Source organism: Daldinia vernicosa (genome assembly GCF_022497035.1).
Source record: "Daldinia vernicosa strain CBS 139.73 unplaced genomic scaffold F5Y00scaffold_22, whole genome shotgun sequence".
Classification (NCBI taxonomy): Eukaryota; Fungi; Ascomycota; class Sordariomycetes; order Xylariales; family Hypoxylaceae; genus Daldinia; species Daldinia vernicosa.
Genome location: NW_025953938.1, coordinates 150,328 through 175,689, shown reverse-complemented (window position 1 = coordinate 175,689; position 25,362 = coordinate 150,328). Strand labels below are relative to the sequence as shown.

General features: G+C 47.9%; 8 protein-coding genes across 8 annotated transcripts; 3 read left to right on the top strand and 5 right to left on the bottom strand.

Moving 5' to 3' along the window:
- Nucleotides 1-4,864: 4,864 nt before the first annotated feature.
- F5Y00DRAFT_261860 (uncharacterized protein) lies at nt 4,865-5,287 on the top strand (the record flags this gene model as incomplete). The annotated part of the gene is made up of 2 exons (XM_048011284.1): nt 4,865-5,111; nt 5,253-5,287. The coding sequence occupies 2 exons, from the start codon at nt 4,865-4,867 to the stop codon at nt 5,285-5,287; spliced, it is 282 nt and encodes a 93-aa protein (XP_047864975.1).
- A 264-nt stretch (nt 5,288-5,551) lies between these two features.
- Nucleotides 5,552-7,032, bottom strand: F5Y00DRAFT_72631 (ferritin-like domain-containing protein). Its single transcript, XM_048014072.1, has one exon. It carries the CDS (start codon nt 6,824-6,826, stop codon nt 5,711-5,713), a length of 1,116 nt encoding a protein of 371 aa, XP_047864974.1. The 5' UTR covers nt 6,827-7,032; the 3' UTR covers nt 5,552-5,710.
- Nucleotides 7,033-8,982: 1,950 nt separating this feature from the next.
- Nucleotides 8,983-10,388, bottom strand: F5Y00DRAFT_261858 (uncharacterized protein; the record flags this gene model as incomplete). Its single annotated transcript, XM_048011283.1, has 2 exons — nt 8,983-9,798; nt 9,972-10,388. 2 exons carry the CDS (start codon nt 10,386-10,388, stop codon nt 8,983-8,985), a joined length of 1,233 nt encoding a protein of 410 aa, XP_047864973.1.
- A 446-nt stretch (nt 10,389-10,834) lies between these two features.
- Nucleotides 10,835-13,121, bottom strand: F5Y00DRAFT_72603 (uncharacterized protein). The gene is made up of 2 exons (XM_048014071.1): nt 11,663-13,121; nt 10,835-11,571 (listed from the first exon to the last, which is right to left on the bottom strand). Exons 1-2 carry the CDS (start codon nt 12,756-12,758, stop codon nt 11,258-11,260), a joined length of 1,410 nt encoding a protein of 469 aa, XP_047864972.1. The 5' UTR covers nt 12,759-13,121; the 3' UTR covers nt 10,835-11,257.
- A 658-nt stretch (nt 13,122-13,779) lies between these two features.
- Nucleotides 13,780-15,197, bottom strand: F5Y00DRAFT_72580 (GNS1/SUR4 membrane protein). Its single transcript, XM_048014070.1, has 4 exons — nt 14,696-15,197; nt 14,567-14,636; nt 14,298-14,510; nt 13,780-14,235 (listed from the first exon to the last, which is right to left on the bottom strand). The coding sequence occupies exons 1-4, from the start codon at nt 15,116-15,118 to the stop codon at nt 13,913-13,915; spliced, it is 1,029 nt and encodes a 342-aa protein (XP_047864971.1). The 5' UTR covers nt 15,119-15,197; the 3' UTR covers nt 13,780-13,912.
- Nucleotides 15,198-16,102: 905 nt separating this feature from the next.
- F5Y00DRAFT_236466 (zearalenone lactonase) lies at nt 16,103-17,691 on the top strand. The gene has a single exon (XM_048007702.1). It carries the CDS (start codon nt 16,746-16,748, stop codon nt 17,619-17,621), a length of 876 nt encoding a protein of 291 aa, XP_047864970.1. The 5' UTR covers nt 16,103-16,745; the 3' UTR covers nt 17,622-17,691.
- Nucleotides 17,692-18,144: 453 nt separating this feature from the next.
- F5Y00DRAFT_261854 (glycosyltransferase family 2 protein) lies at nt 18,145-21,052 on the bottom strand (the record flags this gene model as incomplete). Its single annotated transcript, XM_048011282.1, has 4 exons — nt 18,145-18,282; nt 18,338-19,353; nt 19,450-20,920; nt 20,984-21,052. 4 exons carry the CDS (start codon nt 21,050-21,052, stop codon nt 18,145-18,147), a joined length of 2,694 nt encoding a protein of 897 aa, XP_047864969.1.
- A 2,623-nt stretch (nt 21,053-23,675) lies between these two features.
- F5Y00DRAFT_72462 (uncharacterized protein) lies at nt 23,676-25,348 on the top strand. Its single transcript, XM_048014069.1, has 2 exons — nt 23,676-24,525; nt 24,582-25,348. Exons 1-2 carry the CDS (start codon nt 23,973-23,975, stop codon nt 25,004-25,006), a joined length of 978 nt encoding a protein of 325 aa, XP_047864968.1. The 5' UTR covers nt 23,676-23,972; the 3' UTR covers nt 25,007-25,348.
- The last annotated feature ends 14 nt before the right edge of the window (nt 25,349-25,362 follow it).

The window sequence follows — 25,362 nt, the reverse complement described above, 5'->3', positions numbered from 1 at the left end:
AGGCGCATACGAGGTATTGACATCGAAGACTTTATTTAGTACGGATTAGGACTAACTAACGGATACGAGAGAAGTATCACAGCTCGCTAACCGTCACTACCATATCATCAACGCCCAGACAGACCTGCAAGCTGCAAGCTGCCGTGTATGTAGTAATACATAACCTAACTTTAACTCTGTGCGTGTATGCATCTCTATTTCTCCTTTTCCTCCAGGGAAAAAGAAAAAAAAAATACTTAAGATCCGTGTAAGCGATAAGTTTTTACCGCCCCGATGGGCAAATGCGCCACCTTCGGAATGTGGTCACCGAGAGTTTTGAGGAAAAGCTCGCCCAAACTATATTATAATTAATGCTGCGTGACCCCATCCCGCCAATCTAGAACCGGCGACCGCCAATGCCCACCTTGACGTTCGCTATGTATACCTTATACGTGGTATGGTATGGTATGGCGGAGCGAGTGGGGGGCTATGAGAAAAAAGGTCACCGCTAATTCGACGAATGCGCGCATCACGAACTTTTTGTATGTAAGAGGAGGGGGTTCATTCTATGTACGTTATTCTCGGGTACGGATATAATCGAGGCGTATGAATGAATCGCCGCAGAACTAGAACGTTAAGGCGTTCAGGATATGCATATACATACCTAATTGCGTTTATATTTTACTCGCAGTTTACTACCTTAGACACTTGATGTATGTAATCCAGAAGATGATGGGCTTGGTTGACCGGCCAGATGGCGCAGGGAACTAACGGGTACTTTAGGATAGCTGTCAATACCTTAGGTAGGTACCTCGTAGCAAACTTTCAAGTCGCACAACGCTACCAGATGCACGTATAACCTTAGGTTAAATACCTGATATAGTTAGTTATGCCACTACTGCCGTACTTCATGCTTTATATACATGTATGCATGAACATGACACGACGGCACGCCCGACGAAAAAAAGCAAGGGGCAGGATAGAATTCTCCTATTGCGACTTAAGCAGTATATACACTGCATATACCATATAAGGTACGGAATACATCGTAGGTTTTAGTATCATGCAACCCAACCCAACCCCAACGCAGCGGTTGCCCCCATCTCGCACAAGCGAATCACGACTCCCAAAAAACATAGACGCCCACAGCACCTGCATAAAGACTTGAAAGATTTGGGGTCTGGGTAGTTCGCCGGCCTCTTATTCACGTACCACTAACAGAGCATATGTAGCATAGCAGATATGCAAGACCCTAACTAAACCCGGCTAGGCGATCAACCGCCAACCATTTGTTCGCCCAAAAACCAGAACGCTCTAAAAACTTAAGATCTTAAACACCCGGACCAATTGCGTGCCGCGCATCGTATATGTATCGATCTCACTTATATTATAACACGGCACGTGTATAATAGCATAGACGATATATAGTGTAAGGCGCATCAAGTTATGGAGGAAACCGTCCGATGTTGAAGACAAAAGACATCGATATCGGTGTTTAATTGGATGGTCAACTAAGCTTTAACTGTAGATATGTATGAGGTATGTATATGCATGTCAAAGTTGACCAAGCATCACGCCCCGAGCAGCTGGACGGGCGCGTGGCTTGCCCCTGGATGAAACAGGTCCCGAGGCATATCAAACGAGCAGCCCAGAAGCTTAATTCTTGGTAACGGCATACCTGAAAAACGCCCCTCCCCCTCCCCCTCCCGCGAGTCGAGATCGAGCTTTGAGCAAAGTCGCAATAGAGGGGGAGGGGTTCTGCAGTGTCGCCCATCGAAACGCAGCTCTGTTCCAACTTCGCGCCGCCCTCTATCTATCTATCTGTCTATCTAAGTGCCGCTGCTGATTTGTACGAGGAATCGGATGATTGAGGCGCTTAGATATAGTGAGTGCGTATACGGTTCAAGCCAACAGGTTGGTCGCCCGTGGTGTTTGGCCCCCATAACTAACTTGACACTTTAACGTGGTGTTCGATCATTCATTAAGGAGGTTAAGCTGGGAAGTGAGGGAGGCCGCGTAGAGGCCGCGTCTTCCGATATGCCCGCATAGACGGCGATCCCCACGCCCCGCGTGGATCCCGGTGTCAGAGCTATCGTAACTCATGCAACACCGAAGCAAAGGAAGGCCGTTGTCCCGTTCCGTCCTGTCGGGTCACATCTCATCACGTCATCACGAACAAGAAAAAGAAAGAGAAGAGACGTAATAGACCCTCCGAGCACGAGGATGCAAGGTAAGATCTGAAACTCGAGACGAAGAGATGTCGTCGTTACCACCCCGCACAGACGGTGGATATCGTGAACCCTACCGTTTCGCCTCTCCCCTGCCGTGTTTCAGATGCCCTCGTCGCGCCGGCCTTAGCTTCTACCGGAGGAAAAGCGATCTGCTGGAGATTTCGGGCACGTGGTTATGGGGACGAGATTGCAGGATCGATCTGATTGTACGCTATTGTGTGGGTAGAGATGTGGTTTGGGAGGTGTCCGGGTTACGCGATGTGGAAGCGGGCCGTTTGTCGGGCTCGCTTATTGTGTTTGCGGGCCCGGGCTGTTGCCGTTACCGTTGTGGCGGCTTGTCTTCGTACGGAATCCTTAAAAACTTCCCGTTGTCGATCCTGCTTCTTCGATATAGATATATACGTACTTTATTTTATCGGATTAAATACCCTACTAATTCGATCCACTTGTACATATAGTCCTTTTCGCCTAACAAACATACTGGCTATTTTAATTCCAATGTTGAGACGAGAGATACAAGTGAATCCTATGAGATATCGATGCGAGTACGCTCTCAAAATAATTACAAATGTATTTGGAAATTACAGGTGCGCTGTTGATATAAAAATAGGCAGCCATAACTTACCGCTCCCGACGTCGAATCTATGAGAGACTACCAGCCTCTTTTCCCAATGGTATGATAGAAGTATACGAGCCTTTAGAAAGAAGCTACTAAGCTATATTTCAACCTCCTATTGTCGATCATTGCAGGTCATAAGTTAAGACTTGAGTGATCATAATTGCTACCTCCCTTATCCCTATCGTGTGTCTAGTCCTTGTCATTTATAGGCATTGATACAGAACATTCCGTCCAAACGATGGTTTTATATACCTAAATTACGTCAACTTTAGAGTGATACGTGGTGACATATGTAACAGTCTATCTATATTATAGGTATACTCACCTCTACACCAACTCCCCTTTCTAAAGTCCCATCACGCCCCTGATACGATACTATACTATGCTTTATTATACTATCTGGTGGACACTGGGCGAATGACAAGATATATACACGATTCAGAGAAACTACTCCACCAGCACGGCCTTTTTCTATACTATCATAACCTTTTAACTTCCTATCAGTCCGAGAGCCAACAATAGGTAACACGTGTCCTCAACAAAGTTTAACGGCGACGATTACGAAAGCTTCTTACCAGGCCACACTTTGCTCCCGGCCTTTTCCCGCCCAGAATAAGACCTTATAAGTAATAATTTCAGAGGAGGTCTTTAACAAATGGACAATGGCCAGGTTGGTACGGTCTAGCGATAAAATTCCGCCTTACCCTACAACTACCCTACAACTACCCTAATGAAAATACCCTACAATTACCCTACAACTACCCTAATGAAAATACCCTACAATTACCCTACAACTACCCTACAAATACCCTACAAATACCCTGGAAAAGTCGCTAGGCCCTGGGGTTCGATTCCTTAGGTGGCTGCATCAACTTTTTTTTTTTTTTTTTTTTTAAAAACGCATTAAAGGGATATGATGTTACTGTATTATCAAGCCAGCTTGTTTACCTTTCCGCAGAAGGTATGGGTCATTTTTATTTCTTGGTATATCTAAAAGCAGACAAAGTAGATTTCCTTCGTTTATTGGACTAACCGACGGTATATGCGTGATGAGGTCGTGGTGCTTCACCGATGTCGTTGGCGAAATAGAGACGGCACTCTGTTTTAGAATAGGGGCTACGCTCGTCGGGGCAAAAATCTGCTGGAATTGGACATGGAATAAAAGAATGCGTATAATTCTATAAAAAAGAAATAATAAAATACTGAATTCATGGAATATCTTATAAGTTATCTAAGGTATCGTTATCTTTGCGGACATCCATAAGGATATTAAGGCGAGTATGTCCGCTGTATGCATTAGGATCACAAGGTTTGACAAGCGAAGAGCTGCCTACCCGTGCTACTATATTGGCATATGATTATAAGCGAAGCCATTTGAAATCTAGTTGTGCGAGCCTACGGGACAAGCCATACGAGTACGACATTGCGATATCTTCTAAATTGCACCCGCCTATAGGACTAAAACTGTACATAAGTGAGACCATGACCTGTACATTCATTCACTTGTAGCATCTATCTTAGCTTTTTTCCCTTTTATATGTATTCGTCGCCGCTAAAACCCAAGACAGGATGGCAGCTACCTGGCGACAGCTGTCATGAGCCTGTCCTAACCGATCGTGGTCGTAGGAGTTGTCATCGTACACATGGGACGGCTACTCTCTTGCGACTATCATCGCTGGGGTGAATATGGAAGAACCTAACTAGCGCGACTTCCCCCCAAACTACGAGCTGCCATCTGTAGGACAGATGCCTTAGAGTTTTCCTCCTTGAAATTTTTTTTCATGATTCACTTGAGGAAGCAATGGATCATGCGGTAGCTACGATGATAGCACGGGCCAACCATATGGGATGGGATAGACACCCGAATATCTATATAAACATGCATCCCCCTGGAGTTTACTTCTGAAGTTCACATAGATCACAGTTATCTAGTGCCTTTTCAGACTACTCTACTCTACCATCACGGACTGCTCGTGTCGGTTTACCAACTACCAGTTACCACTCTACCAACTGACGACCTCTCAATACATCCAAGATGCTCCCTCAACTTTCCCTGTTGGCCCTCCTCCCCCTCGCCATCACAGCGACCCCCATCTCCACGCCTCCTGTTGGAGCCTCGCCTACCCCTGGCGTCATGTTCGACGAGATCCACGTCAGCTGCCCCAACAACGCAGCCCTGCACGCCTACAACAAGTGCTACAATGACAACGCTCCCCAGAACTGCGGCGACAAGCCTGGTCCTGACAAGAAGATCTGCGATCAGCTGTGGCAGATCTGGTGCGGTAAGATTTGGTTTTTTTCTCTTCCGTATTCTCCACTTCTCCGTGACCCTCGACCCCTATCCATTTACTTATATATACCTACCTATACTCGCTCCTTCGTCCCTTGGGAGATACATAAACTAACATAATTCGACTTCGAAGGACAAGATGCCGGCTGCAATGTCACCGAGTCTTAAGTGCTATGAAAGTAATCGATACATAGAGACCTGAGATGGGTATCGGTTTTAGACTTAGAGACGGATACGGTCACGTTAGAGGGGGTTACTTGTCTACGGAAAAATAAGTAGATAAAAGGATCATGGGGAGGAAGATATGATCGGCTACCGCAACGTCCGACGAATAAAAAAGCCCTCGGGTTCATATTAATTATTGGGCTGCCTAGTATGTTGTGCCTGTGATTGAAACTTTATGTAGCGATTGTATAAGAGGTGTTTATAAGATTTGGACAAGATGATTAAACATTGACATTATTAAAATATAGCTTTAAACCATTATTTAAACCATCGGCCTGTATATATTGGCAAAGCCGACTATCCAATTCATACATATACCGTTATATACTCCTACAACCATATCGTATCGTACCTAATATATCTCATTTACAAAAGCTTCGTAGCAAGCGCGGTAGGCTGTTCTAGGATGATACCCGGTCCAGCAACGACGTTCTCCTTAGTCGGAGCACCGGGGGCGTCGGCGACGACGGCAGCGATGACGCCCTTGGTCTCGAATTGCTCGGGGATGGTGACGCGGATCTCTTTCTCGGGCCAGCACGACGTTTCGATAGGCACGCTGATGTTAGAAAGGCCGTGGAAGAAGACGGCGTAGTACTCCTTGTCGCTGTCGAACTTGGGCTGGTTGGTCGGGTCGGTGAAGCTGAGCCCGATGTTGGAGCCGGGCGTCAGCGACTTGGTGTCTTTGGCAGCGCTAAGAGCGGGCAGCCCCTGGCGCGGCGAGGGGTACTCGGGGTTCTCCGGGGGGCAGCTACCGGGCACGATGAAGGCGTTGGTAGTGTCGAGGATCTGGTTGGCGTAAGGGAATACGGTGTCAGACGGGCCGCCGAAGGGGTTAGTCTTCCAGATTTCGATCAAACTCCAGACTTCGTGGCGCGCCTCGGTTTCGGCGATAGAAAGCATAGCAGCCTGCGAGGAGGGGAGCTTAGCGTCCCGTACCAGTCCGGTCAAGAAAGCCATGCTGGAGACCTCGAGGACGGTGACGAGAGCTAGGAATGAAATGGGATCGTAGAAGGGGAACTGATGCTCGCACGCGCCGGGCTTGACGGACGTAGGGGAGATCTGGTTCTGGAAGATGCGTAGATGGCCGGCTTCGTTATTCCGGATCTCTTGGATGCGTTTGTATGTAGTGTTGGGCATGCCAGCCTTAATGAACGCCGTCTCGTTGAAGGCCTCAACAGCTTGCTGGTAAAAGTCGAAGATGACCCATTCGGCAGAGAGCAAGTTCTGCCAGACTACATCATCCTCACCAGGCGGACCGGCCTTGGTCGGCAGGACGGCATCTCTCAAGTTTCCAGGGAAAGGTGCCTCGACGCCATAGTACGTGCTGAAGATCGGGCTCTCACCAGGAACTGGACCAAAGGACGGGTCGGAGAGCTTCTGAGTATCGGCAAAGGAACCCCTCTTCCCTATGATAGGTTTCGCAGTAGCAACAGAAACGAGAGGGCTCAAGAGGCACAGCTGGAGAAGAGATCGGATCGCCATGGTGAAAGTCGACTGGTGAGAAGTCTTGAGGAATGAAGAAACGACTTTGCCAGATTCTCGAGATTCTCGGGATTCTCTTTGTAATCAGTCCTAACCGGGACAGACGGGCTGTTTATATTGTACTGCATATCCTACTGGTAGGGTCGTATCGGCGACCTCCAATAGCGCATTCGCAAGGAACGCCACGAAATTTCCCAGCGGGTGTTATGTCGTACATCGAAATTTCGCTTGATGATATCATGACCAGGTATATCCGTGATATGGGCTAGACCTTGCAGGACTGCAGTAAACAAGAGCAAAACAAAACCTGATCAAGACATGCATGAGAGAACAAAGCCGACCAATTGCAACGATGGCGTTCTGAGACTAGCGGCTCATGCATTCAGATCAACAGGCCCGTCTGCCGATTTGGCTTACGCTTTGGCTACGCTAAAATGATAAACTAATCGGCGGAATTCTGACGAGCCGAGGAAAGGGATTTGTTCCAAGCCTCCAGCCTCCAGCCTCCACGTTGGCAGATCCAGAGGTCTACTTTGTGTGGGGAGCTGAAAAAGGCTTATCGTCACCTCTTCTGATGGGACTTGAGAGAGCCCACAGCGATGAGAGTTAACATAGCGGTACATCATATTCAACATGACGATAGAATGGTCTTGCCTACGAGTCAAGAGGCGAAACGTGACTTGAATGCTCCGGCTTAGCGAGGTGAACATCCGTAAAGCTAGGAACGCTAAGGTAGGTAAATATTGAGACAGGTTGGTAGTACAATAGGGGACTCGTAACGGACGTTTATAAATATACGATGTGATAAATATAATAGCGCCATGTTACTTGGTGCGTCCCGGTAGGTTGGGAACCCGAGAAATCGCCCCCCCTCTCCTTGCTACTAGCTACAAATCCCACGGCGGATCAGATACCCGGGTAACGTACCTAACCACCTAAGGTATAATGCCGGCACACCAAGCAAGAAGAAAGTGACAGCTTCCTTGGCATAACGACGGAACTAATTCCCGAATAGGATGCATATGCCAAGAAAGCGGCTCTGTACTATAACTAGCAAGATCTAGCGTTACGTTATATCTAATATCGAAAGCCCAGCGGAGACTAGATGGTAAGGTGGGGTGTGAGGTAGGTCCGGAAATCTTTTTGAGGCGGGAGGGTATACACTATTCATCCGGGAATCGAACCGAGATCTGAAAACTGACCAAAGTAGTGGGAGCGAGCGGACACTACGCACGACCTAGCGGGCTGATAAGACATTCATATAACAGAGTGACGCCTTCGCGTTTGTTCCATTGTTCCATTTCATCAGCTTGTTGATTCAGGCAAGGAAAAATAAATTTGCTGCCATTGGCTTGGCGGGGTGTAGCGTCTTTACTATGATCTAATTAACATTTACAGCAGTGATCGACGCTGCTTGAATAGCTGGTTTATTTATTTACCTACCTAGGTTATACCTATGTGTAGGTAGTTAGAGGTATGTAGGTAGTAACATAGAAAGATGACACCCCTTGGTCTCTCAATGATGCTAATTATATCGACTAAATAACTAACATCATTACCATAGTGGATAGATAGGAACATGATAGCTTCTCTTCCCACATTAAGTTAGGTAGTTTGCGTGTTAGTGCACCCCCAACCTTTGGACCCGACAGCGTATTATCCGCAGTATGAGTCTCTTCGAACAGTTCGGTAGCAGCCACATCCAGTACACGGGTTTAGAAGGTAAAGTTCCCCCGTCTCTGTTGGTTGTGAGTAACTCAATATAAAAAACAGATAATCGATTGTCTCTGACTATTCATTCGGGTAATTCAATAAAGGTTTTGGACTTTTAATCTCTATAAGCCTCGGGGCTTCTTAATGTTTACTCCTGAGTTTCTGAGAACCTGTCTACCTCGTAAGACCGATCCCACTATTAGACCACCATCAGTATTTCACTTATATAATTTCGATAGCCTTATATACGTACTCTTAACTATAGCATATCTCAATAACATCATTAAAACAGAACTCAAATAACATGTAATTCTTTAAAGTATCTTATCATAGAACTAGCTAGGTAAGAAACCGAAACCAACGCCCTAAACACGGCGAGAAAAGAGGGTATCTCATTCATTAGCTCTCAAGCAATCCGTCCAAACCCAACATCGACCTCGACCTCAATATCCCTCCAAGAACTTCCCAATCATCTCCGCCGACCCCCTCGCCAACTCCCTCACCTCCCCCGGCAACTCCTCATTCTCCCCCTCCTGCTCCAACCGTCTCCGCCAGAAATCCCACCGTACCGTACACCTCTTCGCCTCCTCCGCGCCCTTCTTCTGCCCGTACCACGGCAACTTGTTCTCCCGCGCCCCCAGATCCGCGACCCTCAAGTCCGGCGGCACGCCCTCGTCCGTGCGCAGATTCCACATGTACCGCCCCGCGATCTGCAGCCACACGCAGGCGGCCGTGATCCTGAGAGTCGCCTGCGTGACCGCCGGTGCTTTGACGTGCAGCCCCTCGCTCCGCGGCACTCTCTCCAACGCCTCGGAGACCGCCCAGTCTCCGTATACCGCGAACCCGCCGCCCGTGCCGCTGGCGACTAGGCGCGCCATGAAGGCGTTTACGCTGATCCACGCGTGCTGCTCGGGGAGGGACCAGCCCGCGCCGTAGCCGGGGGAGTTGTTCCAGACCTCGCGCGCGCTGGGGCGCAGCATGCTGAGCGTGCTCCAGACGGTGCCGTCTGCCCAGATCCAGTCCCGTTTTAGGGGGATGGTCATGGGGGAGGGTAGGGGAGGGTCGGGACGCAGCTTGAGGGCCTCGACGAGGGCGAGGAGGCGCTCTTGTCCGATGGTGTCGGTCCAGGGGATGCGCTTTGCTGCGTGGAGGATGCCGTACCAGAGGGACCAGAGGTGTCCTTCTGTGTTATCCTCGTCGGTCTCGTAGGTCTCGTCGGCGGGGGGGGAGGGTTTGGGCCAGTCTTCCTCGGGGCCCCACTGTGAGAGGTGAGGTTAGTATGTATGTAGGTTAGGTATGTATATTTCCTTGACTGTTTCTCCTTTATAGTCTCGATGTGGTAAATGTAGTCTCTCCTCCCAAGTTCCTACTTCAACTACCAGACACCCGAGGTAACGCAAGGTAACGCAAGGAAGCACTCAGACCGGCTTACCGACTCAAGCGCCTTCTCCGGGCTTTTATTCTGCCTTTGACTCCGCGCCGTCATCTCCGCATAGTAGTACGCCCTACCATAATCGGCAGTCGAATACGCCTTCTCGATTGGCGCAGCTAGCCTATCAACAGCCGTCCCGATATCGATGTCGCCGGTAAGGAAAGCATCAATGATCTCCGTAGGGCCGTTGAACCAATTCCGCACCTCGGCGATGGCGTCGATTTTGGCTGGCTCGTCGAGCGAGTCGTCTTGCACGATCGCCTCTACCTTCTCTGCCACTTTCAATTCGTGGATTTCCCACGGCTTGAGGGTTTCGGGGCCGTCGAAGAGAGGACTTTCTCCTGGCGAGGGAAAGAGAGCGTCCTCTTCCTCTGTCTCTAGCCATGCCTCTTCTGGTTTTTTGTTTTTCTCCGCCATATTAAATCGCGAATATGAAAAGTGGTGATTATGACAATCTATGATAATCTAGGTATATGTATTTAGATACTTCAGCGCACATATGCTTTAGTTCGTGTGTTTTAGTATCTATTTGTTGGAAGGAACTCAAGGTGTAATCCACGTCACCTAGTACGCTAAGGAACGATAAGGGCTGTAATGTGTGAATGTGTGCTATATAAGTAAGGCTTGCAAGGCCACCAGACTTAAAATAATTAACTAAATACCTCGTAACAGTAATACCGGATGACTCAAATCGGCGTCATCCCTACGTCTACTGCGCCTCACGGCGAACGCTGGGCACATGCTTAACCAACAGCGTGGAGTGCGATCTGCAGGTTTTGACTGGTAAGAAATTCAATTATTACATAGGTCCCCCCTCTCGTGACAAGGGCCGTGAATGGTCAACACCAGGCTATCCAGGGATCGCTCATTCATATTTCTACAATAATGGAAGTGCTAAATCATTATAGGTACCTAGGGAGTTAAGTACCGTAACTATATTTCAGTCGCTGCCCCCTATAGAGACATGAAAATACAAATATTTCAATTGTAACCGCAGTTTGAACTTTGACCTCTCTTAAAATCTACTTTATCCCAATGGCAATGAAGAGCATCAGATAATAGCCTTCAAGGTAGCATAGATTTCTCCCCTTATACCGTCTTCATATCAGTAGACCATCCTCCCTTACTTGAAAATTTAAGTAAGGTGAAGGGATAGAGATGAAATTACCGATAGAAGGGAATCGACAAGATCCCACCAGCGCCTTATCCTGGCGCAATTCCATACGACCCGGTATAATCGACACAAAACAAACAGCCTTCCCTGGATTCCGCAATAGGTGCGATACTCACGGATAAACCCGACTAACGTACGTGAAGCTGAAAAGATCCAAAGGGTCCGGTTCGTACTGCAGGACCTCGTCGCCAGATATGCCGTAAAACACGGAATCTTCGCCCGCCGAGATAGCGGTAAAGTTGACCGACGGCCCTCCGCGGAAGTCGACGCTCGGTATAGACGTAAAGTGACCTCCCCACCACAGAGCGCTAACCGTGCCGTTTGGGCGCAGGGTTAGAAACATCGTCTGCGTGAAGTTCTCCATGAGCATGACGGCGAACTGTAGGTTTGGCGAGGGAGGGGGTAAGCCTTCGATTAGGAGCCCGTCTGTTTCTGCGTTAGTGGCTTAGGTACCTAGACGCTATACGTGGATATATAAGGCGAACAGCAGGGTAACGTTAGACGGTAAGAGACCTACCAGGTTCCCACTCGTTCAAGTACGTAGTCTTCTGCATGGAGCTACTCGTCTGTGAATCGGGAGTCTCCGAGATAAGAACTAGTCGATCAGTCCCGAGTCCGTTTAGCTGAGGTATGATGCCCAAGCTAGAATTGGCTGCTACGTCTCTCCCCCCTACTACCTTACTCGGATTGTCCCAGTAAGAAGCATTGGCGACGTTTATATCTCTCTCAGGCGTCTGGTAAGCAAGGACCCAGTTACCTATACAATACTCGCTCCAGCAGCGTTGCCACGTCGCTGCTAGTTGCGACCCTGGATATGTCTGTAGAGCGCCCGTGTATCGAGTATCGTATTCCCATCCGTCCGGTTCCTTGTCCGCATGATACAGACAAACCGCGCTCACATAGTTATCCGGGACGGTGAACCAGAGATGAGTCTCAAATACGGTATTATAGCTGCATGACGCGACGGCCAGGGGCGCTCCGGGCAGAGGATTCACCGGCGTTGCGGAACCTTTCATAGTTTCCGTGATGTTGCTCGTAATCCAAGTTCTATTCTGCGAATCCCATCTTCGCTCAATAATAGCATTGTACGTGTCTTGAAAAAACACAAATCGATGCACGTAGCCATTGTCGTCCGTTATGTTTGAGGATGCTAACTTCGATATACTGAGTACGTTCTCATTAGGGGGCGACGACGAGGTGCTATTTGCGTTCGGAATACCGGACGGATCCTCCTGCGAATCGTTTGCATGTTTGAGAGTATGATGCTGTCCACCCAAGATGCCGCCTACTACTCCCCCAACAATAGCGCCAATCACCACCACCAACCCGACCGACAAAACAATGTAGAATATACGCTTTGACAGACCACAAATTCGGCTTGCTGGTGGTTTGTCAAGTGTTGCTGTATCGCTCGGAAGTCCTTCTCCCTCATAATTAACAACCTCCGGGAAGTAGGCGTCTGAGCCTTCAGTTTCAAAGGGGGCAGGCTGGGGATATACATGATTGGAGTATCTAACAGCCTCTTTGTTCGTAGTCTCGTAGTCGTATGGTCCATAGCTTTCAACCATATGAACTTCTAGCGTGCTGTAAGGCGGCATGATGATAGGGTTCATCCAGAACCTCAACTAATACGGCACAGGGACTCCATACGGGAAGTAGAGATGAGAGTGAAATCATCGCTACGGCCCCAATCGATCATTACTACCTATTAAACTGTTATTCCGCAACGCCTATCTAATAAGGTAGGGATGAAAGCGCCATAGCGCAGTGTGAATGTCTTATTTCTACCGGGCCAAACCCCAAGTTCTTGTCTCTAGGACAAAAGTATCGGGCCAATCATAGATCTCTATGTGAATACATTTACATAGTATCGCCATTCGTGTCACCTAAATCCTGCCGAGCCTGTGATAGAGGCCGGAGGCGTCCTTGGCAAGGCACCCCCCCCAAGGACTCTAGGCACATAAGATCATAAAGCTCGATTGAAAATGACTTGAGTTAAGACTTAAGCCCTCCGGACAACCGACTCACCGGTGGTGGCGGGAACGACGTATAATAGGATAGATGTAGAATCCAAACGCCACTCAGCAGATGTCTATTTGTAGGCCTTCACGTACGTAACGTACCTAGCACCCCCAAAATTAGCTAATTTTGCTATGCTGTCTTAGATATGTAGTATAGTAATCTATTACCGAGCTGTTAGCATAGGTATACCAAAAGCAATAGAAGGCGTAATAGCATGCTCCCGTACCTAAGCTCCCTGAGGGTTCCAAGTATTCTCATTCTCACAGCAAACTAGCCTCGTAGCGATTTTGGTTTATTATCAATCATATTACTGCTATTATGCATATTGTTCGTTTCTCTTTCGACTCGAAGCGTCGACCCGGATTATGCGACACGAAAGGGTACAATGTTGAGGTGACATGGCCGACGTCCCTCCATGCTGTCCTAAGATCCTCAGATGATTTTGTCATCATCACCCAACCGTCCGTAAACTCCAATTAACGAAACTCCTATAAGTGTACACCGTATTACTATCATCTCCCCTGCCCAGTGTCCCGTCGTAGCCTCTTTTTATGATATGTCGTCGTCAATGACAAAGCCATTAATACAATACTCCAACGGCCAAAGAAGGGGCGGCCTCTACGTAGCTCCTAGCACCCGAGTCCGTTATTCATATCGGAATACAAAAATGTTTTAACTTGAAATGGTGATCCAAATATCGTCAACTACGGGCCATGTATCTGGACTAGCAACACCAACTTATGCTTTAAGCCTTTCGGGATCGAGTTGTGACTCCGTTAGTCTTAATTCCGGTGGCCTTGGCTTGCGGTATTTGTGCCGCGTGTGCAACGGTGTGATGGTCCGGAAGAGGAGCCTGCGACATGCGGCGAAGAGTCTTACGCGTGCTTGGTGCCCTTTGGTCCTTCTTGTATGTAGCGAAGTAGAAAGAGATGAAGAGAACCAGGTAAGAGGTCAGAGTACCAATACCAGCGAAAGCGGCAAACTCCTCTCCGGCACACTTGCCTGCGCTCGGCATGCTCGGGAAGTAAGTAGACGTGAAGTACGTGTACGAAGCGAAGTAGACAAATCCTGCATACAAATTAGTTTTGCGCCCCGTCTGGAAAATGTCACAACCAAATATTCCAACGTACCAAGGTCAATGATGAACTGAATGATCTGTAGGCGGGTGATCCATTCCTTCCACCAGATACGGATTCCGCGAGCACTCTGGAAGTAGTACCAGTACATAACGACGTGGACGGTCAGGTTCAAGGTAATAACGACCCACGACACGGCGGTCGAACCGAGGAGCTGGGTGTAGCAGAGGAATGCGGTAGCGCCGTGGTGGTAGCAGTGTAGGAAGGCTATATTATGCGTTAGAAACACCGACCCTCGGTATCAAGTCAGGATTTAGGCTTACTTAGAGGCTTCTTCTTCAAGAACAGGAATACGGTGTCCAAAAGTTCCAGGTACTTGGTGAGGTAGTTCAGCTGACTCGGGTTAGCTTTATCCCTTGGTTGCGAATAGGGGCTGTCAAACGAGAACTTACGTAGTAAAGAACCACCAGAGGCTGCGTCCAACCGCCGTCGGTATCGCAGATCGTAAAGAAGATTCCATGGCGAGCGATGGTTGGTAGCAATTGCTCGATAAATAGTGCTAGAAGTATACCACTAATAGCGGTAAGATAGAAGTTGTGGATCAAGAAGAGAGCCTTCAACTTAAAGGGCTCTCTGTTGCGCATATACTCGCGACCGCCGAAGATGATTAGGTAGTATATGACAATAAATGACAATGTCTCCTTCAGAGTAGACATTGGCGTCTTGCCGGCTACGAATCGAAAGTCGTCAGCAGGATAACCCGCTACTACTTCAAAAGCCTTGCTGAAGTAAGGCCATAATTGTATACCAAAAGGTCGGTCGAGTGTCGGAACAGGAAGAGCTTCCCAGAGAGCGGCGGGGGCCGGGGAAGCCATGATGTAGAATAGTCTGTATCAGACACAATTGAAGCGTGCTCGAAGTCGCGTAGTGACTTGCGCTCTATGTTTCAAGGGAGGTAGGAACTAGCAAGGCTATCCGCGACGAGAAGCTCAAGTAGTAAGAAACGGCCGTTTGAAAGGAGTGACTTGAAGTATTACAGACCAGCGATGGTCTCGCCGGCTAAGTAAGAAAAAAAAAGAAGAGGTGAAAAGGAAAAAGGGAAGATTGGGATCTGTGAAAAAAAGAACCCACGATTTACGGATCTCGTGAAGATGGAAAAAAAAGTTGGGAAAGACGGGATTTCGGTTCTTGATAAAAACTCCACGCCAACAAAAGGAGACGCGACAGGTTCAGAATTTGATTGGCTAATTGCATGATTAGACCGGTTCCTCAAGGATTTACCGATCGGAATTGGCGGGATCCTCGGAGACCGTCTAAGGATAAGGCTGTCCATTGTACTGTGCAAGTACATATTGTACCACAGACTAGCGCGTGCTTCTCATACACCCGCCTATTTAGCGTTCATACCATCCCCAATGCTAATTCATATACATAGAAGGTACTTCGACTTTCCCCATTATATCTCAGGTGTCTGAATGTTTGTACCTGCATATGCCAATATGTTTATTAAAATGAAGCCTGTCCGTTGAGGTTATTTATAATGGGGAATCGTTAATTTGTCAATGGTATTTTGTTCTACCGTCGTATACGAATTTGTCTCGCATACAAAAGAAAGGCAAAAGCCATAAATTGATAAGAGGGGCGTACTCATAGGTCAATTGAGATCTTTGGTACATGCTGTCTCGAATCTCCAATCTGTCTTATCGCTCGAGTTTCAAGCGCATATCAAGGTTTTGCACGGATTACGGCACAACTTATTACTACTAGTCACATGCACGTGTATGCAGTTCATAGGGGTGTATAAAAGATAAGATAGTTAGGTACCTAATCGATCTAATACATAATGTACAAAGAGAGATGGAAGATGGATAGATCAACCTCGGCCAATTTCGAAATATGGATACTTCAACTCTTTCGGTAATAAACATTACTTGTAGACACGTATACTATTTAGATGCTTACCTAGTTGCGAAAAACGGCTCGACTCCATATGTCAACAAAATAATGAGCGATGCAACGGGCAAGATTGCTGGGCATAAGGGGCTCAAGGTTAGTATGCATTTTACTTCGTAGCGCGGGGGGCTACGACACAGCAGTAGGGTGGTTATATGTAATGAGGGAATCAGAATAATATTCAAGTGTGTTCTAAACTGTTGACTGCCATACGATAGATTAATAGCTTGGCAACCGGGTTACCCGTACTATGGGATATGTGGAGTAGCTCTACTCTCAGCTGCTCCGGGCTGAAGCTATACATAATACCGTTTTCGATACAGATCCTTCTCAGAGTAAGATCTGGTGATAACACGGACATACCGAGACATATATAATAAACCGGCCCCGGGCATAGCGGAACTAAACTGTTAGCCCCGCGATCCTATGTATGTTAATAATTCGAGGGGCCGACATATCTGAATCAAGATAAATTGTAGGCTCTTGGTTAACTACCAGCATGATATCGCCCTGCTTCGCTATCAAATCCAAGTCCGCATACATGGCAACATGGCAACATCAGTTTCTTCGCTAACTCTACCATCTTCACGCACGCTCTCCTACGCCTTAACGCCGGTACCTTCTAAATCGGATGCGCCCGTCGTCATCCTCTCTAACCCCTTAGCCGGGCCGTTTGCTACTTGGGATCATGTAGTTCCGAAGCTTACTTCCGAGGGCTTCGCCGTGTTGCGTTATGATCAGCCCGGCCACGGAGCTTCCTCCGTTCCGGCAGATCTATCCTCAACTACATTGGAGGTTTTGGCTGACGACGTTCGAGAACTTCTAAGCTACCTTTCGATTTCACAGGTGCACGCCTGGATCGGCGTAAGCATGGGTGCAGCGACCGGGGTAGTATTCGCCGCGAAATACCCCGGCCTCATCGGGAAGCTGGTGGTTTGCAATACTATTTCCTGCTCTCCTCTCAGAGCCGGAGGTGCCGATATATTTGACCCGATGATTAGGGAAGCTAGGGAAACGGGCTCTATGGACGGGACTGTCCAATCCATTCTCGAACATTGGTTCGGCCTTGCGTGGATGAGTGCTAACCCGGATGAGACGCGCCGCGTGCGACAGATAATGCTCACGACAAGCATCGACGGCTTTGATACTTGCTGCGCGGCTCTCCGTAGTGACACTTTTGATCTACTCCCGTTAGCCGAGAAGGCGGGCCAAGGAATCGACGGTGCTCTATTCGTAGCGGGGGAAAACGATATAGATTCACCTGAGCATATGCTCCGGTTAAGGGACGGCGTACAGCGGGGACTACAAAAAAAGGATTCGCAGGCTTCCATTAGGTTTGAGATCATCAAAGATGCCGGGCACGTTTCGTATATCGACGGATACGGTCAGTTTATCGCCGTTATTACTGAGTTTTTACGACAGTAGCTACGTAGCGATATGTCTCGCCGTGTGTTTAATATGATCATGGTAGCTAAAAGAGTCAAGTCGCCTTATAATAATTAATTAAATATTTGCCATATATTAGCTCATTCTTATTTATCGGTATCAATATTAAAAGGGCCCCGAAGCCTAGCCGCCTCGAGCATACTAGCAGCTCTTATTGCCGGTCCATAATGCCCTTGAGCCCATGGCAGACTCACTATCGTCGACCGGCGGTGAGTCTACTTCTGTGTATGACTCTTCAAAACTTTTGTGCAATGACGCCAACCCAATACACGCCCCATCCCATTATGCAGTACGCTGATAAAATATGACTTTACCTGATGTTAAATCAGATTTCCGTATCTTCTAAAATCTCGCCTTCATCGTGAACAGCACGTCGGCGACGGCTGTTATTCTGCTGGTCTCGGTACACTTATTAATATCAAAGTTCCCAACGTCTCGCCGGACGCCATTTCTAAATCCATAGGTATGCAACCCCTCATAAACGCCCGATGCTCAACCAAGTTTATTTCTTGGCGAAGCAGCACATGATGCTGGTCTTACTTATAAACCATAAGAAGCCGATGAAACGAATCATGGAGAGGACGGCCGTAGCATACAAGAGAAACCGGAAATATCCAGGAGTTCGGGTCGTAGACGCTTTCTGTATGATCATGTTAGCAGAGAATTGTTTATTAAAATCAGGATTGGACACTTACCCCTACGCCCAAAGACTCGAATTCGTCGCTCGTGACGAGAACGATGAGCAGCAAATTCGATAATATCCACGTGATAACTAGACCGGTCCTAAAGGATTTGTACGAGTCTTCCGTGTCTTTCTTTTCTACGACCTCCTCTTCCTCGACTGGAGCGAGGGCTCTGTATACGGTCTTCGCGAATAGGCTGTCGATGTCTTCCTGCTCCCTCTCGAGCTCTTCGATCACGGGAGCGTCGGTCTTTTCATCCTTGATAACGTGCACGGACGGTAGAGCTGCCGTCTGGTCGGAGCCCTTAGTACCCCAGGAAACGTCATGCCAGTTGTTGAAAGCGTATACCATGACGATATTAATATAGGTAGACGCCAGCACGAGATACTGAGGGAAAGAGTGGAACATGTGCCAAGGGTCCAGGTAGATGAACGAAGCCACGTAGTTGAGACCGTAGATGGTGATGAGGGCGAGCAGGATAACGCCTGCGACGCTGCTGCCGCCGAACATGCTCGCGAAGAACGCTCCGGCGCTAGAGGTGTCTATCTGATCGCCGAGGGGCGTTTGCAAGGCGCGGTATACTAAATAGAAGGATAAGACGATAATATAGGCCTGTATTACGCCGAAGACAGCGTACGAGGCGATGTAGGAGTGCCTCGAACCCTTGGGGCGATTGCCTAGAGCGAGGATGAACTGGACGAGGATAAAAACTAGGTAGAGATATCGGAGCACCACGTTAACGATCGGCGTAGCGACGTCACCAAACGGCCAGCCGTGGTAATTCGTCTCGGGAACGGGAGTGCCGACGAGGTCCATGATGACGATAGTAGTGAGCCAGTAGGAAGCGAGAGAGAACCAACTGAATGTGATCTGGGCGATATTATACAGAAACTGGATATGCAGGAAGAACATCCGTATGATGCTGTGCCCGGACCTGTAGAGTCGATTAAAGTGTATGAGAGAATACAGCGACGCGGCGAAGGAGCCGTTTAGCCAACGCCGTCGCTGACTTAGAAATTCGGCGGGACCTATTCATCGTTAATGTGTTAGTACTCGCAATATCAGTCGGAGCAATTCCCGCCGAGCAGAAATAATAACAGGGAGAAAAAAAAGGGGATGCTAACCTTCGGGTACATCAGTTTCTCCTTTAGCAGCTTTGATGTAGCTCAAGTGCCACTTCTGGCCGGCCTTAGCAACAAGTTCAAAGCACAGAATTCGATCCTCGGCAAGAAACATATTCTTCTTGAAAATGTTCATATTATCTATGCCCTTCTTACCCAAGATCTTCGACAGCGTGTGATCGCCGTGGAAATACTGCTCCAGGGGCCGACCCATAATAGCCCGAAATCGGTAAGCGGAAAAGGCGCCCGGTAAGACGGTAACATAACCAAACGCACTCTCCAGGGGTTTATCCAAGACGTTTGAGATTTTATATTCGAAGTTTTGGATGGCTACTATCGGATTGAGTAGTTTTTTACCTCGCCTGCCCAACATGGCGTGGATCTCGCCGCAGGCGCCGCCGAGGTCTTTGTCATTGTAGAATCCCTCCCACAAGGCGAGTAGGGATTTTGGACTGGGCTTAGTTCCGGCGTCGATGAGGATCACGACCTCGGGATTCAGGATACGACCGAAAGCGTTGAACAGCCAGCGGTGCGAGTTGATCTTCTTGCTATTCTTTTGTTTTAGGCAGAACAGCAGCTGCACGGGAGGTAGGTTGCTGGGGTCGTTTTCTTTCGGCAGGATGAGTTGCTGATCGGGGGTGATGGAGATTTGGCTCGTAAACTCGAATATGTGAGAGACCGTTTCTTTACCGTCGATGTCCTTCTTGAGAACGCCGTCCTGGTAAACTCCCATCGTTCCTAGCACGTCGAGCACGCTCTTATCGGCTTTCTCTATACCGTCAAATATTAGGCAGACCACTATCTTCTGCCATGCCGGTCCGCTCTTTGTCCAGAAGGTCGACTTTTTAAGCTTCACTATATCGCGTACATTTTGCATCACGCTATGCATCGTTCTAGCGAAGAGGATCTTATCTTCGTTATAATAAGTGATAGCTATGACTAGCTCGGTGTGCCGGTTGTACATGCGCGCGCGGAGGTCGTATCCGTTCATGAGGGTGAAATCATCCGGGTCGCACGTGGCCGCCGTGTACCGCATCATTTTGAATTCTTCCAGATCTCGATACTGGGGTTCTGTAGCGTTGCGGATGGGTGTCGGGACCGGATATTCGGTGCTCAAGACGGAACCCTGAAGACCTTGCGCCAACTTGATCTTGCGAGTATTGCGACGTCGAATCCCTCCTCCGCTTAAGCTCTCTATAGGAGCCTGTTGTCGCTCCGCCCATGTTTCCTGCTCGTTATAAGTCGACGGGGGCCTACCGTAGCCGAAGCCGTTGCCGAAGTTATTCTGCTCGAAGTCGTCCGCGGCGTGGGTCACGGTCGCCGCAGGAGGCAGATGATAGATTCCTCGGGTAGCAGTATCCCCGCTATATATGGATGTGGGGGAAACTGGGCGGTTAAGTCTATCCGAATCGTAGCCGTGCAGCGAGTAGGGTCGGTCGCCGTAGGAATCATGCTCGGTGTAGTGGAGGTTATCCTTTGCAATTTAGTTTACAGAAGCTCTTTGTTGTTAGAACTACGGAATGGGGGTATAACTTACAGTTGAGTCTCCGGGAATATCCCGCAGCTCGTACCCTCTAGAATAGGGTTGGTTATCTGTCGGATCCATCTTATGTTCTCATTACAGTCGTTAAAGATCGATGTAAGTGGTCTTGTCAAGCTAACGGAATTAGACTACGTAGACAAGTTGAAGTTGCAGATTGGTATACCGAGTAGTTAGAATAGCGAGTGCGTGAAGTTTCTTATGGCAAATATCTACGACAAAAAGCAGAGCGGACGAACTAAGAAACTACTTTAGAACAGTCAAAGAGCGAAAGGACGAGTAATAAGAGAAGGAAACGTGAAAGACCAAGTCGAAACGTGACATATGGCACCATAAAAGTATTGTTAAAAGAATCCTAGGTTCTAATGCATCCCTGATCTGAGTATATGCTCCATTTATACTAGCGAATCAAAATATTTGAATATATGTAATATACGTAATATATACATATGTTTGTCACTTTGGAAGACAGCCCAATCATGATTATTTTACCTATACGAGCAGTTGATCGTTGGAGGCTGAGTACCGGGTTTCGAATTATCGGCGGCCGGGTCGATTGGTCAAAGCCTATGGTGGCTGTGACTTATACGAGATCCAAAAAGCGGGACCATTTATGCGTCCGTCCGTCTTGGCACCCGAGAATCCCGAAGATCGCGATCCGGGTACTAATAATAAGTCTGTCGTTCCACAGTTCCGGAAGATTCTCACGTTAAGCTTGTGTCTATAAATCTAGCCTTACCCGAGTGATACTTATTGAAACAATAGAGTATAACGGTTTTTAAGATGTCTTGGGTAATTAACGTTAGTTGTTTTTATTCAATTTTCAATTCTCCTTGCAGGTTTAGAGGTACAAATATTGAAGCCAAGATCTGCCAGCTGTAAGACCCAGAATTTTAGCGTGACGTACATGAAGTCATGAAGTATGTAAGCACGTAACTCCTTAACTACGAAGGTACCTAGGTACCTTTAATGTACAATACATAGATCCAACGCCCCGACGCTAGTAATTAAATATTACTTCCTCCACCACATCCATTACATCCACCACATCCACCACATCCACCACATCCACCATCTTGAGACACCGAATCTAGAGTATTCTCTTCTATTGGTTTCGGTCGCCATCTAAGAACGCATCACCACCAAAACATTTCCAGTAATCACACCATCAACCTTAACAACGTAGTCTCATGACAGGCGCATGCGATGCGAAAATAATTTAATATTACATGATGACCTATAATACATCCGAGACTGTGTCACTGATATTTATATGCCGTTTGTTCTTAACCTGTCGGTATCCAAGGGTTAACCCTATGATACTAGCAACTTAAGACACCCGCTAACGATGTCATCTTCACTAACATGGTGCCAAATAAGAGGAGGTCTAGCGTAGCAGAGGAATTCCTGCAAACACCTACAAACACCACGTAACTAAGCATTATTTCCGCCAGTAGTACGGATTACCACTAGGACCGACTCAATGACATCCAATTCTTCGTCTCTTCTCCACTTCCCCAAACGACGGCGGCTCGGGACCTGCCACTCGGTATATGTACGAAGTAGGTACCATAATTTAAAAGCATCAAATCCCCACCAGCTTCTTTACGGGGACAGGTTGGTATCACTTCAGCGGGCTATACCTAGGATTCGACAGCCAAGTATGACGCCATTACATAGTTAAAGATGCAAGAAAGATAGCCTATTCGACTAATGAGTAAAGACATACTACATAGTGGTATTAAGCCCTCATAACATGCCCCGGAAAGCAGCCTTTGTGGTCACGCAGGCATATAACGAACTGAATTATTACTCGGTATACATATAAACCAGGTGGATAGATACCTGGACTCTTGTGATAGGCCACTAAGTTGAAGGCTGTCGTCCTGGTCTAAAGCAGCATAACTTTAAATGCTACCGCCAAGTTGCGACAGCCTGGAATTAATAGAAATCACAAGAGATACTGTACCAATACTGTACCAATCTGGTTAACTTTGGTCTTTACTACGTATCATATGTAATACTCGAGATAAATCCAGCACCTTTCGCCCTTCGTCTTTTCAACTGAATGGCATTCGCCTGTCTCAGCGTATACACGTACAGTCAGCTCCAGTGGCTGCTATAAGTCTCGACCAGCATTATATCATGGGCTGCATTTCAAGCACTCGTCGGGCATTCGAGGACAATAACACGAATCTATACAGAGGCAGTCCTGTATTATCCATGCCGAAGCCATTAGCTCAGCTACAAGGCGTTATCAATTCGACCACGGATGCCTCCTGCTTGAAAGAACGAAGTTTAGGTATCTTCGGTAGATGCTTCTGGTTCAGGTCCAATTTGTTTCGATATGGAAATAGAAGCGACGATATGGTAGGAGACAAACTTTGCTAGCATCGTTAAAAGGGATGGCCCCTATTTAGGTAGCTAACACGATACGCGATTTCTCACGTATCTTGGCTGCGTTGAACTATGCGCTGTCCATTATCCCGGTAGCAGCGACCAAGCCTCAAAGGCTATAAGCACCCTACCTAACTCAGGTTGCATGCCCGTTAAAATGCTATGCTCGCCGTATTAAAACTATCAGCATTGCAGAGGGAGGAAAGTAGCGCACGAGAATTTAACTTAGCATCACTACGCCTAGCCTCGAAATGCGTCAAGTGAATGATACGCAAGCAGGCCGGGGATACTGTGTGCCTGGTTCCTGCGCCACCCCGAGGCCTGTTATAATAGGGCTGTGTTTTATGCTTTAGGGGGCTCCTTAGTTGCTTATTTAGACCAGCACTTACTGCTCGCTATCTCGGCGGATAGCCTAGACTTTTCTTGGCGATGGGCTCAGCCTACGACTAAACTCCGATACGAGACCGTCCGTCGTAGGCAGTGTTGAATATTCTGCTTAAGCAATCCCAGGTCGACGTATATTAGGATGCGTCTGCCGATCCTAATTCGAGACCCTACCTAAGCCGTCGGGACCAATTCCTAGGTAGACATGTCAGCTCAGCTTACAGAATTCGATCGTCGTGGTGACGTCAAACTTAGAATCGGACAGGATCGCGATTCCTCGGCCATCATCTTCACTGCCTGTTCTAGGTCTCTCGCGCGTGCATCGCCAGTCTTTGACCGTATGTTGTACGGTGATTTCTCAGAAGGGCGATCCAATCAAGCCAAGGATGCGGATGATTGGATCGTGAACCTCCCCGAAGACAAGCCTGCAGCGATGGCAGTGCTTCTTTCCATTGCGCACGGGCACTTTGAGCAGATACCAAAGATGCTTTCCGTCGACGAGCTGTATGATTTGACCGTGTTGTCGCACTTTTACGATGCTACGCGCACCCTAGGTCCCTGGTCAAATAAGTGGATGGCGGCGGTAGAAAAGTTGGAGAGAGAATCGAAAGAGCTGATGCCCAAGATATTATGGATATCGTGGGAGCTGGGCTGGAAAAATACCTTCACGGCTTTATCCAGGAGGATGGTGCTAGAGTGTGAGGCGTCAATATTTTCTACCGGAGCGGACGAAATTCAATATCCGCCCGATATCATCGGTAAGACTCGTTCCGGAGAAGGGTTAGCTCTTGACGTTGGACTAATAGTGCCATAGAACGTATCTCGACGATTCGTATCCAGACGCTGCGAGCTTTGCTGGGTATATTTGGGGAGATGATTGAAAACCTTGCTGTGGTCGACGAGAAGCCAAGGTGGTGCCGCCACGCCGTTTGGATGGGCCCTCACAGGTGCGAGTCCATGATTCTCGGTTCTATAACCTTCTGCTTGATAAGGGCGGGTCTCTGGCCGCTCCCCGACGCGGATGAAGTAGAGGAGAGTGTGATGGCCGTTTACTCGAAGATGACCAACATCATCATCCACGATATTGGTGCAGCCGATAATTCCCGGGTCGACCATAACGAGTGCAATCCAGGACCGTTCCTACTCGACCGGGTTCAGACGGTAATGGGCGAGATATCAAATCCCGTAACTACACTCCACTCAGAATACATGGAGGAACAGATGCGAAAGTTGAGTTGACAATTTATCGAGGCTGATATTACGATGCGCTGTTATTAGCAACGCGACCCGATTTCGTTCGTGGTTGACATGCTGATAAACCTCTGATCCATCTTACAAAGTCGACCAGAACAACGAAAATTTTTCGAGCTAGTTATCTAGGTAAATATTAAGTAAGTCTGGGCTGTCCGATTGAGGGAGACGGGAGTTTATACGCTACATTATACGAACCAGAGGTTCAATCGTTACTTAAATATACCTACTTAACATGTGGGCGGTTATTGCTGGAAGCATCGCCGTTTTCTACAAGTTAGTCAAGCTCAAAGTTATTAGCTTAGGTATGTTAGTTCATCTAGTACTAGGCACGCCTTTTAAGG

Excerpts from the sequence above, each read along its gene's own strand:
- F5Y00DRAFT_72603 (XM_048014071.1), bottom strand. The coding sequence starts at position 12,758 with ATGAACCCTATCATCATGCCGCCTTACAGCACGCTAGAAGTTCATATG. Across the intron at positions 11,572-11,662 it reads CTTGAACGAGTGGGAACCTG|ACGGGCTCCTAATCGAAGGC; the intron begins GTAGGTCTCTTA and ends ACGCAGAAACAG.
- F5Y00DRAFT_72462 (XM_048014069.1), top strand. The coding sequence starts at position 23,973 with ATGTCAGCTCAGCTTACAGAATTCGATCGTCGTGGTGACGTCAAACTT. Across the intron at positions 24,526-24,581 it reads ATATCCGCCCGATATCATCG|AACGTATCTCGACGATTCGT; the intron begins GTAAGACTCGTT and ends ATAGTGCCATAG.
- F5Y00DRAFT_72631 (XM_048014072.1), bottom strand. The coding sequence starts at position 6,826 with ATGGCGATCCGATCTCTTCTCCAGCTGTGCCTCTTGAGCCCTCTCGTT.
- F5Y00DRAFT_236466 (XM_048007702.1), top strand. The coding sequence starts at position 16,746 with ATGGCAACATCAGTTTCTTCGCTAACTCTACCATCTTCACGCACGCTC.
- F5Y00DRAFT_72580 (XM_048014070.1), bottom strand. The coding sequence starts at position 15,118 with ATGGCTTCCCCGGCCCCCGCCGCTCTCTGGGAAGCTCTTCCTGTTCCG. Across the intron at positions 14,637-14,695 it reads CTCTGGTGGTTCTTTACTAC|CTGAACTACCTCACCAAGTA; the intron begins GTAAGTTCTCGT and ends AACCCGAGTCAG. Across the intron at positions 14,236-14,297 it reads TCAGTTCATCATTGACCTTG|GATTTGTCTACTTCGCTTCG; the intron begins GTACGTTGGAAT and ends ATTTGTATGCAG.